The following is a 14,391-nucleotide window of genomic DNA, read 5'->3' as shown; positions in this document are numbered from 1 at the left end:
GTCTTTCCTTTAGGACGAGGAATATGATTTCGAAAGTGAAGAGGAAGCAGTCACCACAAGAGATTTGCAAGAAGATTCAAAGTGGACTCTGCAAAGTTGGTATATACAGATGTAGTTGGTATGTGTAGTGGTGTTGAGAAAAATCACAAAACTACAGATTCATCCCGACAAGCCTGTTTTGTGATTGCTCACTCTTCAGGGGATTTAATGAATAAAATACTTAAATGCTTAAAATATATATACAAGATGACGGAAGTTAGTGTATTAATCAAGGTGTATAGTTTCAAGTTAGATGACGGAAGTTAGAGTATTAATTAAGGTGTATGGTTACAAATTACATAGGAGTGTTTTGGATCTATGGCGACAAGAGGAAACAAGTTCGTTGCGTTTATTGAGGGATGATTTGGATGGTTGGTAGAGGATGAAGAATTTTTCTTATTCGGGTTAAGGAAGAAGTAAGCTTTCCAGCGCATATTACGAAGGAAGGTCTCAGATTTTTCAATAAGTCGTTGTAAGTATTCATTCGGTGATGGTAGAGGAATGTTCTTGATGCTGTAGTTGAAGTTGAATTTCTCCATTGCAGATTATCGTAGAGTGCTCAACAAAAATTTATCTTGGAGCGTAATAAGATGGAGTTGGTATATACAGATGCTAAGGAATGTTATTGATGAGGGATAATACAAGGACCAACCGAGAATGTGGCGAATTCTCCATGAGATTGTAGAAGGATTATTTTATGTTCATTCACTTTTAGAAAAGTTTGTGAATAATTTTCGCTTAGCTCAGTAAATACATAGATTTAGGCTTATTATTTGCTATTTTCCTCTAATTTTTGCCAATAAGTTATGATTCAGTTAAACGCATTTCGTCATTTTTGGTTTCCTATTGTTACATTTTTAGGTGTTTTCTTTAAAAAGTCAACTAATGTCAAGGAAAAAGAAACCGCTGACCCTTTACTAAGTTGTTTGCAGTTTTGCTTTCCTACACAAGTGGGGGGAAGACTGTAATTATGGCGCGCTATTCCAGTCGTCCTTATTTTTACTACGATGTCGAGCATCGAAGACACTTAAAATGAAGCGAAGAACTTCCACAAGGGTATGTCTTACAGAAAAAAGCCATGAATATCTTATTAAATATGCCTTGCTTTGACTACCATTCGGAGTGTTGTGTCGGCTGCACATATAAGTTACACAAATTGAAATGATGGCCACCAGGACCATGAGTTTAACTGTTGAAGTTTCATAGTTTACTGTTTTTACTTCATATTTCATACATTTACATTCGAGGTGTAATTACTATACTAACATGCAAATAAAATAGCTTGGGGTTCTCTGCTCTGTCGTGTAGAATTTAGAATTAAAATCCTCAACTATATAACCTATATATTCGTGCAAAATATCAGTGCGTCAAATTAGGGCGTCTCTTTCAGCTACAACAAAGGAAGTTATTGAAGCTTGAAGTGAACTATGCTGAACCCAAAGAAATCAGATCAGATGAAATTGATGGTAATGAAGACAATGATAACACTCAATATGAAGAAAGTTGTGAAAGTTCAAGCAGTGTAAAGAAAAATTTTTTGATAAAAGACAACACAAGTGATGTATCAGGTTTTTCACTCTGTTCCATTTTATGATTTTGCAGAGTGAAGATCAATCTGACGACAATGACGTGCATGAAATGTCAGAGTACGAGAAACAGAGACTTGCCAACATTAGAAAGAACAAAGAGTTATTGGATTCATTGAAAATTAACGAGGTCAGTTGTAACTCTGTGGTAGTACTTTTGCTGGATTAAAGTTCATGTTTTTATAAGGAGAATGGTAGTTCTAAAAGGAAAGGGTCTTGATGGATGGAACATCTTGATGGATGGATGGGCCGTGACGTCAGCAAAGATTATCGCGTTTTAGGCCAAAACAACGTCAAGAAAATACAGGATAGAGACTTCAACGAAAACGGGGATTATCTATATGGAAAGGATTTACGTTTAAACGATCAGGATTACCGTGTAGCAATTGAAGATTATCGTGTAAATGAGCAACATTGTCGAGCGTTGAACGAGATTCAAGGAATTAATGACCAATCAGGAGTCATACATTCGCACTTTAATGGGCCAATTCATGTTCATATATATTTTCATCAAGATTTTTCTGGTAACTGTATCATATTTAAATCTGAATTTGACTCACTGGAAAATATTGTGAGAGCACCATCTAACCTGTGTTATGTATTGTCAGATTATATGTAATGATTGCTTATGCCCATTATTGTACATGCGTATCCCAAGGATTTTATTTCTATACAGTTTTGAAAACATCAATTTTTTTATTTATTTCAATATCATTGACAGCGATATAGTTATTTATATTTGTTTTTATCTTACTTTCAGGCCGTTATGAAGAAAAAGGTTGTGGAACCAGCACGGCGTTCCCCCAGGGTCAGTCAAGAACGAGCCTCAAATCAATTTGAAATGATTACTCTGCCAGACTTAAGAATTTATCCAGCTGATGTAAGGCAATGCATGCATTTCTTTTGCTTCCATACGTCTTAGATAGCCTTGATCTCCCACATTCTATTTTAGTGCAGTTTTTTAATGAGCTGCTAAAATTAAATAAAATCATACATGGTTTAAACTTCATATGGGACAGGAGGGTGTAATGCAATTAATGTGACTTGTGAGAGTAATTTACTTTTTGATAAATGTGATTCAGCATGCTAGTTAGGTAATTACTCCCAGAGAAGTGCAAGGAGATGTAGATGATTTTTACCGAACATTGATAATTGAGAAGGAGGGCTTTATTCTTATATTCATTTGTTATCATCCGTAAACACAATTGATTTCAATAGAAACTAATAAAGTAAAACATGCATATATATAAATAATAGCCCCCTCAGTGTCAATGCTCTGTCGCCCTTGGATTTGACCTCCATTAATTGCTCAAGTTGACTACGCAAGTTCTCTGCCATATATTATTGGCTGGTTTAAGCAAATGGGTTTTCAAACTCTTTTCCGCAATGGCAGTAATGGCCCTGCCGTCCTCCCATCATGTGTAAAAACAAAGTAAGCACTACACAACCATAAACATTACTTTGTGGACAAAAAGGAAACTGTTTTCGTGTAAAACATTAATACAAGACAACAATTAACTTTATTTTTAGACTGTAGCTTGTCATAGGTTTTATTGAATATGTTTTTATTGGCCATAAAGTCATTGAATGTTCACGCAATGATACATGAATTAAAATTAAATGAAGAAATTGACAAAAGAAATTTTTAAAACATTTTATGGTTGATTCAAATTACTAGACTAAGAGCATTGTTTTTTTTTCTGAAACTTTGCACTATCCTTAGATTACTAGTTTCTTTTGTTTCGTCTTTTTATCGTCTTAATTGTTATTAAATATCATTTTGAAGTAAAGTATTTTATGTTTCTAAATTCAAAAGGAAGAAAGGATAAAGGGTCCTATCGATGCAAACCCAATAAACGATGTTGGAGACGATGCAAATAAGAAATTCATGAATTCCTTAGAATTGCTTTCCAACGAAACTAAGGTTGGTATTGTTGAAATAACATCATTGTGCGCCAATATGTGTCGATTCGACGCCCACTGGGCACATTTTGAACATTATAGATAGTGCTAATGTTGCTATTAAAGGCATCGCATTGATTATTTGATGACTAAACAAAGCAATCTTCCTACAATCTTCAATGAGTTATACAATTTTCCTGCAACTGTTTGATTCCCGTTAACGTTCTTGCAGATGACGACGAGCGTTGTTCCAGTTGAAGCATCTTCCCCACAAAGGTACTGACACACAAGGTTTAACAGTGGCACGCGTAAAGCTATGATGATTATAGATTTTCGACTACATTTCACGATGCAGTTTTTGATGCTTGAAATTACTTCATTGGTGTAGTTACAAGCAGAGAATATCAAAATTTTCTTTGACGTCTGATCGAATACGAAAAGTTGTTCCAAAAAGAATAACGACGATGGCGTTTCATCCATGTTGTGATAAAACAATTGTAGCGGCTGGTGACAATGCTGGAAACATTGGTATTTGGAATGTGGTAAGACTCTTTGATTTAGTTTGTGTTGCTTTGCTCTCCATTTATATGCCTTCAGTAGTAACAAAAATACATGTTGTTTTCTGGCTAAACTTGTCTCTGATAATAGTTTGTCCCATTGATTGAGAATTTTGTTCATATTATCGTCTTGTGTATGTTCAACACTTGCTAGAAACATCAAAACTTATCCATTTGTTGGAGCTTTACATGTTAGTACATAGTAAAGTCTTCTTTTTCATTTAGGACGCTAGCAAGGAAGATGATGACGTCATCATGTATCGACCACACGCTGGTAACGTTAGACAAGTATATTTTCATCCATTGAGAAACAACAGTCTTTTTTCCTCGAGTGTCGATGGCTCTTTGAGATGAGCAGACTTCAATGTTTGTACTTTTGAAGAAGTAACTTTGAATATACGATATTTGGTGCACTGCAATATCAGCAATTTTTTGCCACTAGTTATATGACGTAATCAATTTATTTAACGCGTAATTGAATTCGTTATGTAGATTTATGCAACAGATGATCACGTGATTAACGGTTTTTCGTGTCCTCTCAACTCGCGGAATATTTTTTTATTAGCACACGACGCTGACTATGTGGGAGTTTTGGATACTAGAGAAGCAAAGTACAGTTAACAATAGCTTTCTTTTTTGATGTTAGATAAGTTCAAATTCTCAGTAGTCACGCATGTTTGTGTCGTGAGACGATTTTGTTGTAAAGTTGAACTTGCATGGATAAGAGAAATTGCATTATAGAATCAAAAGAATAAAACGCGTGCAGTGATTGGTCTAGAGCCGTGTTTACATTAGTCTGTGCAAAACACATTTGAGCTCGACCAATCAAATCAAAACAATCAATCAGTCAAAGAGAATTTACAAATCGATCATGAATACATTTTACAGGAAAAATTAAAATGTTTGTCTTTTTCGCATTATTTTATTTTATAAAACAAACAAATGATGTTTTTCGTGTTCGCACAGACTTTAGCAAACCTCGGAGGCGTTTCCTTGGTTTACATAAGCCTGTGCAAACACACTTAATACAGTAAACATGTTTTATTTCTTAAACAAAGTATAGGATTATAAACATAAGAACTGCTTTTTCTTGACAGGAATGAAGTGAAAAGTCATGTTTGTCACGGCAAAAATGTCAAGTGCATCGATTCAAGCAGTTCAAACGAATATCTCTTCTGCACTTCGTCGAGCGATGCGTAAGTAGCTAATCTTCTTCAAGCAAAATTATAGAGTTTTTGCCAAGTTTATATATTACCTTACGTACCTAGGCGTACATTGCCGTAGTTTGAAGACTTCATTTTAGCATCTTCGTTGTCTAAAATTGTGGAAACATTTCATTGCGCCTTCGGAACATTTCCATTTTTACACTGTTAATTATTGACAATGCTAACGAAATAGTAGCTATTTAGGTACATTTTCGTTTTGTTTGTTAACAGGACTGTTGCATTATGGGATTTACGAAATCTCAAAGGGATCAAATCAAGTTTGGACACATTTGAAAAGCACAGTCGTTCCATATCGTCATCTTATTTTTCTCCTGGTGATGGAAAGTACATTTTGACAACGTGTTGGGATGATACTGTTAAGTATGTTTATATTAAATTCGTCAATTGCTTATTTTAAAGTTGTTTTCAGATTTTCTATTATTGCGCTTCACAATTCTCAAAATCTACAGAAAAATGTACACGAAAAATGCATTAAACCCAGCTTTAACATTTCGATCTCAGTAGAATTTTGTAGTAAAATAATATTTTTACATCATTTAGAGTGTTGGAAGTCACATCCTCATGGAAACTTGAAATGAAACGAAATTTTCAGTAAGATCATGAAGTTACTTTTTTATTGATTAAGTAAACTAATGAATGTTCAACTGGAGAGTCTATTGTTAACATATAACAGGAAAACTTTTAAAATGACAAATAAAGCCGTTCTACTCTTAAAGCATTGACAGATAATGTATACGACTTTGATAGAAATGCTAACAATATTGTTTAAGAATGGTAATTGTTCAAATTTTAGACATTACAATCGCACGAATAATCGTTGGTTGACGCCTTTTAAAGCTTCGTGGGATCCACGCAATGGTCGTGGATTTGTTATTGGTAGTCTTTTATATAGGCGACGCGTAAGTGTAAATTGAAAATGTCATAATTGAATGAATTGAATACCTTGTCAATGTTAATAAAACTAAAATGTTGAAAATAATAATTTATCCTCTAACAGTCCGTTTTTTTCTTCAAGTTCTCATTGCTCCTCTTTCACCTACTTCTTTAAACCGCTAAACTGCTTTGATGTTTTGCTATAGTAAACACGTATTTTGCTTCAAATAACAGATTTTTTCAGTGATCTTTGAGCCTCATTCACCTACTTCTTTAAACCGCTATGCTTGGATGTTTTGGTATAGTAAACACGTTCGTAATGCAGTCAGTCATCAAACTACCAATTCCCAATGTTTTTTATTGTGATGTAATTTTCGTTAAGATAAACATATGTTATATGTTTGTGGATGTAGATCGCCCTGGTTAATATAGTCCTGAGAAAGACTGTTGGTGTTGATGTAGACTGACGTTTCGACAATCTTAGCGGTAGTCACTCTACTAACCTGGACTATCTACATCCACAAACATGTAACGATACTCCCAAGCTCAAACCATTCACTATATAAACATATATGCATGTTTTCCTATTTATAGATTCAGTTTTATCATGTGGAACAAATGGAAACGTCCCCACTGTTGGAAAAGTTTGATCCTAGCTTCACGATCCAAACTTCATCAATAAATGTTTTTCATCCGACAAGGAGCATTCTTGGCTCTGGAATTTCGAGTGGCAAAATTTACTTATGGTCAGATTAAAAATAATGCTTGTTTTATTTCATCCCTTATTACTCAGGGAGATTTTTTTTATGTATAGTTAGTTAAATGAATGGGTTTTCAAACCATCCATTTACATTGTTTTCATCCTTATTTGGAAGTTATGGAAGCTTTCAAAAATGTTAAATTTCTCCTTAACGATACGGCATGCAGTGATATGCTGAGATAGCGGGGCACAAAGGTGCCACTCTTGATAAACAGCTACAATGTAGCTACAAAACAAATGAAAACAGATTCTTTTGGAAAAATGTTCTCTGAATTACAAAGTTCACACTAATGTTTGAGTGTTTATTATAGACAAAGTAAATTACTTTGTACTGTAAGCCGATTTTATAGATACGTGGGCAGCTTCATTGACTTAAGTGAATGATTATAGAAGTGTATCTATTAATGCTGCGTATATTACTTTCGTAATCGTATTCAGACTACTAATGCTCTAGTCTGTGTGTGCTTAGTCCTTGTTGATATAGACCAACATTGTAGGCTCAAACGCACTGCTAAATTTTTGTGATGTATCTTTTTTAAGTATTTATAAATTATAGCAAGGATTTTCAAAATGTGCTGATTGCGTTAAGCTACTTCGGAAAAATAATTTTTATTTAAAATGATTTTAACCTCAATAGAATGAGTTGATGGTGCTAAACTTACGTATAATGCGCAAATAATATCGTTGGTGCACAGTGCGATACAAGACCTCACTACTTAAACATGGCAGTGCCAGCATGTTGGCAAACCGATGTATGGTTTGTTTTGAAACAAATTGAGCACTTAAAGCGTGAGAAAAGCTTTGTCTTATCGTAAGGTGAGCACTTGCGAAACAATGCGATACATGTTTATGGTATGAAGTACACTGGAATGTCAAGCCTGCCATTTCATTCGTAGTACTTTTCCTTTAACATTTTGAAACTTCATGTTTGGTTCGTGTCAAGTAAATACAGCTTTGTTATCGTGTTTAATGATTCGACCATTTTTGAAGTTTATCATTGAATAACAACAAAATAATATGCTCTTATGATTTTTATGACTTTTGCGATTGAGGTCAGTATTTCTCTTCACCCATGGTAAACATCAGATGGCACTTACATAAGTTACATTACCAATAGCCCCGTGGAACGGTTTCAACAAGTTTTCTCAACATACGCTGAACAATTGTCTTGTGCTTGTAGTGTGATGTTAAGCAATGTGTAAAAACGCTTTCAACTTACCTAAGAGTCTTAATTTCGAATCTAAATTACTAAACATTACTAGTTTATGGAAGCATCTCTATGAAGAGGATATTAAATCAGCAGCTCATTTATTTTCTTTCTGAACAAAATTCGTCTCCATATTGCTATGCCGGCAGAGTGTACAAAAAAATAACAAACTGAACAGTTTTGGTGTTCAGTCGTAAATTGTGCATTAAATAAACAAGGTTGTGTTACAGACTAGAGATGCAGGGGGTCTGTTGATGATCTGTTGTTAATGATGGATTGAATAAACAGGGATGTAAAAGAGGCAAGGGGATAAATGAACATCTAACGAGGTGTTCAGTTGTGAATTGTGCATTAAATAAACAGAGTTGTGTTACAGACTAGAGATGCATGGGATCTATTGATGATCTCTGTTGATATTGATAAATTGAATAAATAGGGATGTAAAAGAGTCATGGGGATTAACTTTTGTTCATTATGCACCTAAGAGCAAACTCTAGAAGCGCAAGGTGTTCGTCATAACAGCGTTGTCATGGCGATATTCAACCATAGTGAATCAGTGGAAGTAGCCAATCAAAACAACCAATAAACCCAGTGACGAAAACGCGGAATGCAGCGAGTTTGCTCGCTAACAAAACACAAGGTAGGGAACGTTAAAGAGATCTCAGTTAACTCTCATTTCAACTGCTTGAATGCATTTTTGAAAGGTAGTGAGACAACGTTCTTCAATAATAATTCCTCAAGTCTTTATTTTCATCTACATCAAGTCAATAGAGATTAGTATATAGAATGAGCATGCTCAATTTGCACGTTGATTAGAATTATTATTATTATTATTATTATTAAAAATACTATACTTTATTAATTCTCCCAAAGCGCTTTTCAGAATGTAGCAAAAAGAATGTATTATTATTGTAATAAATAGAATTAGAACAAGTAGAACGTTGAATGTAGCAAAATTCACTAGTTTAGACTGTTTAGGCCTGTTTTATACGTCGCATTTTACATGAGTTGAATGCATTCAAAAGAAACGATAATGAGGAATTTTATCTCATTTTCTTTTGTCTCTAATGCGTTCGACGCATGTAAAATGCGACGTATAAAACAGGCCTTTTAAACGCTGTAGCTATGTTCGTGCAGTATCTTTCCTTTTCAGAAATAATTATGCTTTTTGTGGTCTTTCTTCTAATAAGATCAAATATTTTCAAAGTTTTGTGTTTAAGATGATGTAGAATATGCGTAAGCTAGTCCGATTTTTCATTAAGGCTGTGCTAAAGTTCAAATAAATATCGTTAGTGACTTAAACTTTGCACAACGGGAGTAAATATGCGTGCTGGCTGCTGGCTTTTACTAATGTCTTAACACAAGTAAGATAGTTACACGTTTATGTTGACGTGTAGGTGGGAAAAGTCCGTATCAAGATTATTTACTGGAGATAAGTGACCAAAATGGAAAGCCTCTTCAGTTACTCGAGGATGAACGCAAGGTCGGTCACGTGCCATCGTTTTCAGATACTTTAAATAAACTTTCGTTCCCATGTAATGTGTATTTTATACATTAATGTTGTTGTAAAGTGATGTAATACAAATTTTTCTAACGGTCGTTGGTTCTTGCGATGACACTTCACGAACAAGGGCGTAGAATGGCCGAACAAAGACAATATGCAGACGCCTTGCCTTTGTTTTTGGCTGCCGAAGAAGAATTTAGGTTTGTGCAAACATAGCTATGCATGAAATAGTCAGCTCGTTGTTGTTGTGTCTTCAAAAAATAAAAATTCACTCATTACATGTAAGTACAAAATCTCTGTTACTATTATTGATGTTTTTCTGCATTGTCAATCGTTGTTTCTATACAGGCAATGTCGTTCTGAAGTATTGAATGCAGTTGATAATTACGCCATACTATGTTTGGATGTTGTTTGGTGTTATCTTCAACTGCAGAGCATCAGAGATCTACCAAATGCAGGTTCGCCACTTTCTTTGGGTTTTTCCACTGAATTTCATCATTTCTACCCGATGCAACATGTTTTATTTATTCGTAGACGAATTGCTGAAGAAATGTGAAAAATGTTTGAAGAAAAGTTACGGGGAAAACCTCGAACGACTTGTCTCCTTGACGGTGAGATGATAAAATGAAACTTGTTTCTTGCACATGATTTTCTTATAAGATTTTTGTAATTCACAGCTGTATCCCATTGACCAATTTGTCTTTAATGTGTAAACTTCAGATCGCCATTAAGCTAGTTGTATTTTTGCAAGGTGATTTTAGAAACTGGGTATTTTGTCATCTGCTTGAGAGACGTAGTTTTTATGAATATATGTCACGTGCAAGTTGATCTTTTTTATGAATATTTGTCACGTGCAAGTTGATATTTTTTATGAATATTTATCACGTGTAAGTTGATATTTTTTATGAATATTTGTCACGTGCAAGTTGATATTTTTTATGAATATTTATCACGTGTAAGTTGATATTTTTTATGAATATTTGTCATGTGTGTAAGTTGACAAATGACGATTGTTGTTTGAAGAAATTGGTTTACATTTGCCTCATTAGCACTTGACACACCATGTTTACTGTTGTAATTTTAGGGTGGTTTTTCTAAAGAAAAAGTCCTATACCTTCGACTTAACCTTCTTCAAGCTATCTCCGCTTTCCACAAGGGAGATATGAGACAAGCCTCGCGTCTTTTGGATATGGTATTATATCTTCTGTTGTTGCAGTGGCAGCTCAAGGCCATCATCTAATGACGAATACGTTTTCTCTTTTTGGTTCAATTAGGTCGAACAAGAAGTCAATCAGTTAAAAATAGACGATGGATCGCTGTCACAAAGTAAGTGTTTTAGGTGATTGATGTTGTCAGTAGATGACGGCAGTGATATTCATTTTTATAAACCACGTGTTCATCACAATTTTTTACAGTGATCTCTATGGGGTTCGGTGCATCTGAATCAAGGCTAGCTTTGAGATCATGCAATGGTGATGTCACCGTAGCTGTTGATTATATATCGAAAAAACGGGAGGTAGACATTTTTATATGGACGAATTTATTAATATTCTGTGTAGTTATGGGAACGCTGATGAATGTAATTCCAGAAGCGTAAGGAATGTCAGTTGTCTGTAGTCGGAATTCTGTATTCCAACAATTCATATTGTGTCAATAATTATATGCGTAAATCATTATATTGCGGTTGGACAGTTTGGTTGTCAGGCTATCTTTGATGTGTAGTCATCATCACTCGTCTTTAATACATGTAGGCGAAACGGAAATTGTTGAAAGAACGAAAAGAAAAAAGAAAGAAACATAAAATGGCTGTGAATTTAGGAAAAACTGCAAATGGCGAATGGTAAGGCATACTTGTCCATTTCGTACAGAAGCAGAAACAGCGGCCATAAAAATTGCTGTTCCGACTGAATATTTCCCATTTCCGGCTGACGTGAATAAACTTGTAGTTTTCACACAGTTTTCCATTGCTCACTCGCAAAGTCTTTTTGCATGGTTGCTCAGATACCATAATCACCATGTAACTGGTTGTTCGATTACAGTATATTGGTTACCATATTTATGGTAAAATGTGTTTTATTATTTAGAGATCCTTTTTGGTTGTTGAGCCTATATACATCTATTGTTGAGAGGTTTTGTGAACTTAAAATGACGTTGATGTTTTAGGGTGAAAATTGATCTGTTCAACAGATTATGTGAGATGGGTTATCGTCAGGAGTACGCTAGCGAGGCTTTACGTCAAACAAATAACGACATGGATACAGCCATTCAGGTGTATATAACTATATTACCTTGATCGGTGTTTATCTAATGGCTCGGTGTATTGGCATGTATAGTTCATGTAGAATTCTCAATTGAAAAATAATTCTCACATTTTATTGTGCGTCCCAAAAACCCGATCTATTGATGTATCATGCAGTTTAACAGCTTTATTCATGTCGTTTGCTATGCTTTCAATACGTGTGATAAGAGTTTCAATTTTCGTATTGTGGTTAGATTCTTATCGAAAGACCTGAATTGTTGGAGCGAGCAGTTTCCGAGAGAAGACCAAGGTCAGTTGATAGTTAGCGTTGATCTTTTAATTTACGGGAACAAAATATTTGATGATCGAATCGTTATTTTCTGCAGTTTGGAAATATCTGATGAGTTGATTGCGCAGGTATGATCTGTGGCAATGTACATATCTTATTTATATTGTTTTTCTTGTACAAACATTGATAATACATCGTTTATTTATATTTTTGGTAATTTCTCCCCTCCAGGTGACTTCCATGGGATTCAACGTCGACGTTTCGCGTTCAGTCTTGAAACATTATGGCGATATAAGCAAAACAATAGGGCGATTATTAGAAACTTCCGGTGAACTTCCTCCCGAATGTAAAAACACGATCATGAAAGATGGAATTGTCCCAGATTTAGGTATGGCATACACACTTAAATGTTTATATAGAACTATAATTGATTATATAGAACTCTAATTGTCGCAGATTTAGGAATGGCGAATACACTTAATTGTTTATATAGAACTATTATTTCCCATTATTACCTTCGCTTTTATTTTTTAAAGTTTTTGTGCCGCTTCTATTCATCAGCAGGGAAATTTTTTTTAACATTCTCCATGCATGTTGGATATAGTTGAACGCATAAACTTATTTAAAAGTCTTTTTCATTTCTTAATTGTGGAGATTATCTTTCCCCTCATTTGAGATGAATTCGTGGTTTGAACACTTTTGCTGGTGCAGTTACTGTAATTACGTTAATGATTTTGTGTGCGAGTTTTCATTTTTCACATTTACGGATTCAACTAAATATTACGTTTAGTATTTTTGAAAATCCTGTTTACATTACAACGTAATGACACAATTATCTTTTCTTTTGCATCGTTGTGAAACTCCAAGCACTTCAATGATTGCGATTTCATTGTAAATTTCTCATAGCTGACCAAAGAGGAGGAGAAAATTCAGACTCGGACAGTGATGACCCAGAAGTAGTTCAGAATGCATTGAAAGAAATCACTTCTGCATTCGATGTTGAAAGCGACGAGGCTCATTTAGATGTGACTTTAGAAGAAGAAATCACTTTCCTTAGACAATACAGAGAAATGATAATGACAAAGAATCAGTGGGAGAAACGAGTATGAGTTGAATTTTTATCGTTTTGATTTGACTCTTTTTCAAAATCAGACGCTTGGCAAAAAGGATGAAGTGTGGTATCTGTTCGAGTTGTCACAAGTGTATGTTGTGTCCCTTTGTGATTCGATATAGAATTGTTAATAATTGTGGTGTGGCGGATCTGGACACATTATGCATGTCGTGAACAATTTGTCGGACATTCAACCTGGAAACATTGAATTTTTCTTCTTGCCAAATTTCTTTGCTGTATCCTTTGTAAAAAACGTATAAACATGCTTAAGAGTTGGTTTAAATTATAAGTCAAAAAAGGCAGAAATTGTTTGAACCTTTGCAGTATCCTTGGATGTTGAAGTTCCTTTTATGAGAAGAATTCTTGTAAAGAAAAAAGACAAATTTTGAAAACAAAAAATCCTGTGTTCGATCCATGCCTCCCGATACCCCGAGATAGTTTAGCGCTAGAGCGTCGCATGTTAGTTAAGGGAAGCAGATAATCTTGTTTGCCATGAAGTCCATGGATGGTTTGCTCGTGATACATGAGAAACAGTAAATGAGAGAATTAAGTCAGAAAGATATAAACCAATAAAAATTATATAAAACATTTTTAAAGTTATCTTGAATTTTAAGTGTCATCAAAAGGGACAGTTTCAGAAGAATTTAATTTGAAGCATTGCTTGGTTTATTTTATGCGAACAAAAAGATAAAATTCGAAAGCAAAAAACCCCGTTTTCGGGCCATGCTTCCCGATACCTTCTTAAGCCGAGGCACTAGAACGCCGCATGTTAACGTTTCGGTAGGAGATTTCGGCCCCTCCACGCTATCCTACTTGGGAGATGCAATAGCAAGCTTCCGCCCATCAGACCCCGAGATCACCTGCGATAGGCTTTGCTCGGGGTACGCAGGGAGAGTGCGGTCGCGACCCGAAACGTCTGGGCCCCTAAGCCACTGCATACATATCGCACCCGGCTTCCACTGCTAGTTGACATCTACTATCCATATATTTAGCTTTATATTTATATACAAAAATTCAAAGGCTTACGAAAGTTGTTGTATTATTTAAGTCACTACTGCGCATGCTCAGATTATTTCTTTGATAATTTGCGACTAAGTT

General features: G+C 34.9%; 2 protein-coding genes and 1 long non-coding RNA gene across 3 annotated transcripts; all 3 read left to right on the top strand.

Moving 5' to 3' along the window:
• The first annotated feature begins 419 nt into the window (after positions 1 to 419).
• Positions 420 to 1,754, top strand: LOC124444383. Its single transcript, XR_006947949.1, has 5 exons — positions 420 to 511; positions 584 to 758; positions 901 to 1,095; positions 1,430 to 1,561; positions 1,642 to 1,754. It is a non-coding gene; the product is annotated as an uncharacterized LOC124444383 (long non-coding RNA).
• A 94-nt stretch (positions 1,755 to 1,848) lies between these two features.
• Positions 1,849 to 4,644, top strand: LOC124443528 (WD repeat-containing protein 76-like). Its single transcript, XM_046993980.1, has 6 exons — positions 1,849 to 2,196; positions 2,386 to 2,505; positions 3,442 to 3,549; positions 3,760 to 3,803; positions 3,916 to 4,069; positions 4,310 to 4,644. The coding sequence occupies exons 1-6, from the start codon at positions 1,849 to 1,851 to the stop codon at positions 4,436 to 4,438; spliced, it is 903 nt and encodes a 300-aa protein (XP_046849936.1). The 3' UTR covers positions 4,439 to 4,644.
• A 3,598-nt stretch (positions 4,645 to 8,242) lies between these two features.
• On the top strand, positions 8,243 to 13,595 carry LOC124444378 (NEDD8 ultimate buster 1-like). Its single transcript, XM_046994975.1, has 14 exons — positions 8,243 to 8,790; positions 9,548 to 9,633; positions 9,782 to 9,854; positions 10,003 to 10,112; positions 10,189 to 10,265; positions 10,739 to 10,846; positions 10,929 to 10,980; positions 11,070 to 11,170; positions 11,406 to 11,494; positions 11,818 to 11,923; positions 12,148 to 12,203; positions 12,280 to 12,310; positions 12,414 to 12,570; positions 13,089 to 13,595. Exons 3-14 carry the CDS (start codon positions 9,790 to 9,792, stop codon positions 13,289 to 13,291), a joined length of 1,155 nt encoding a protein of 384 aa, XP_046850931.1. The 5' UTR covers positions 8,243 to 8,790; positions 9,548 to 9,633; positions 9,782 to 9,789; the 3' UTR covers positions 13,292 to 13,595.
• Positions 13,596 to 14,391: the final 796 nt, after the last annotated feature.

This window comes from Xenia sp. Carnegie-2017, unplaced genomic scaffold (assembly GCF_021976095.1).
Source record: "Xenia sp. Carnegie-2017 unplaced genomic scaffold, XeniaSp_v1 HiC_scaffold_21, whole genome shotgun sequence".
In the NCBI taxonomy this organism is placed as follows: domain Eukaryota; kingdom Metazoa; phylum Cnidaria; class Anthozoa; order Malacalcyonacea; family Xeniidae; genus Xenia; species Xenia sp. Carnegie-2017.
This window is presented reverse-complemented; position numbering and strand designations above follow the sequence as displayed.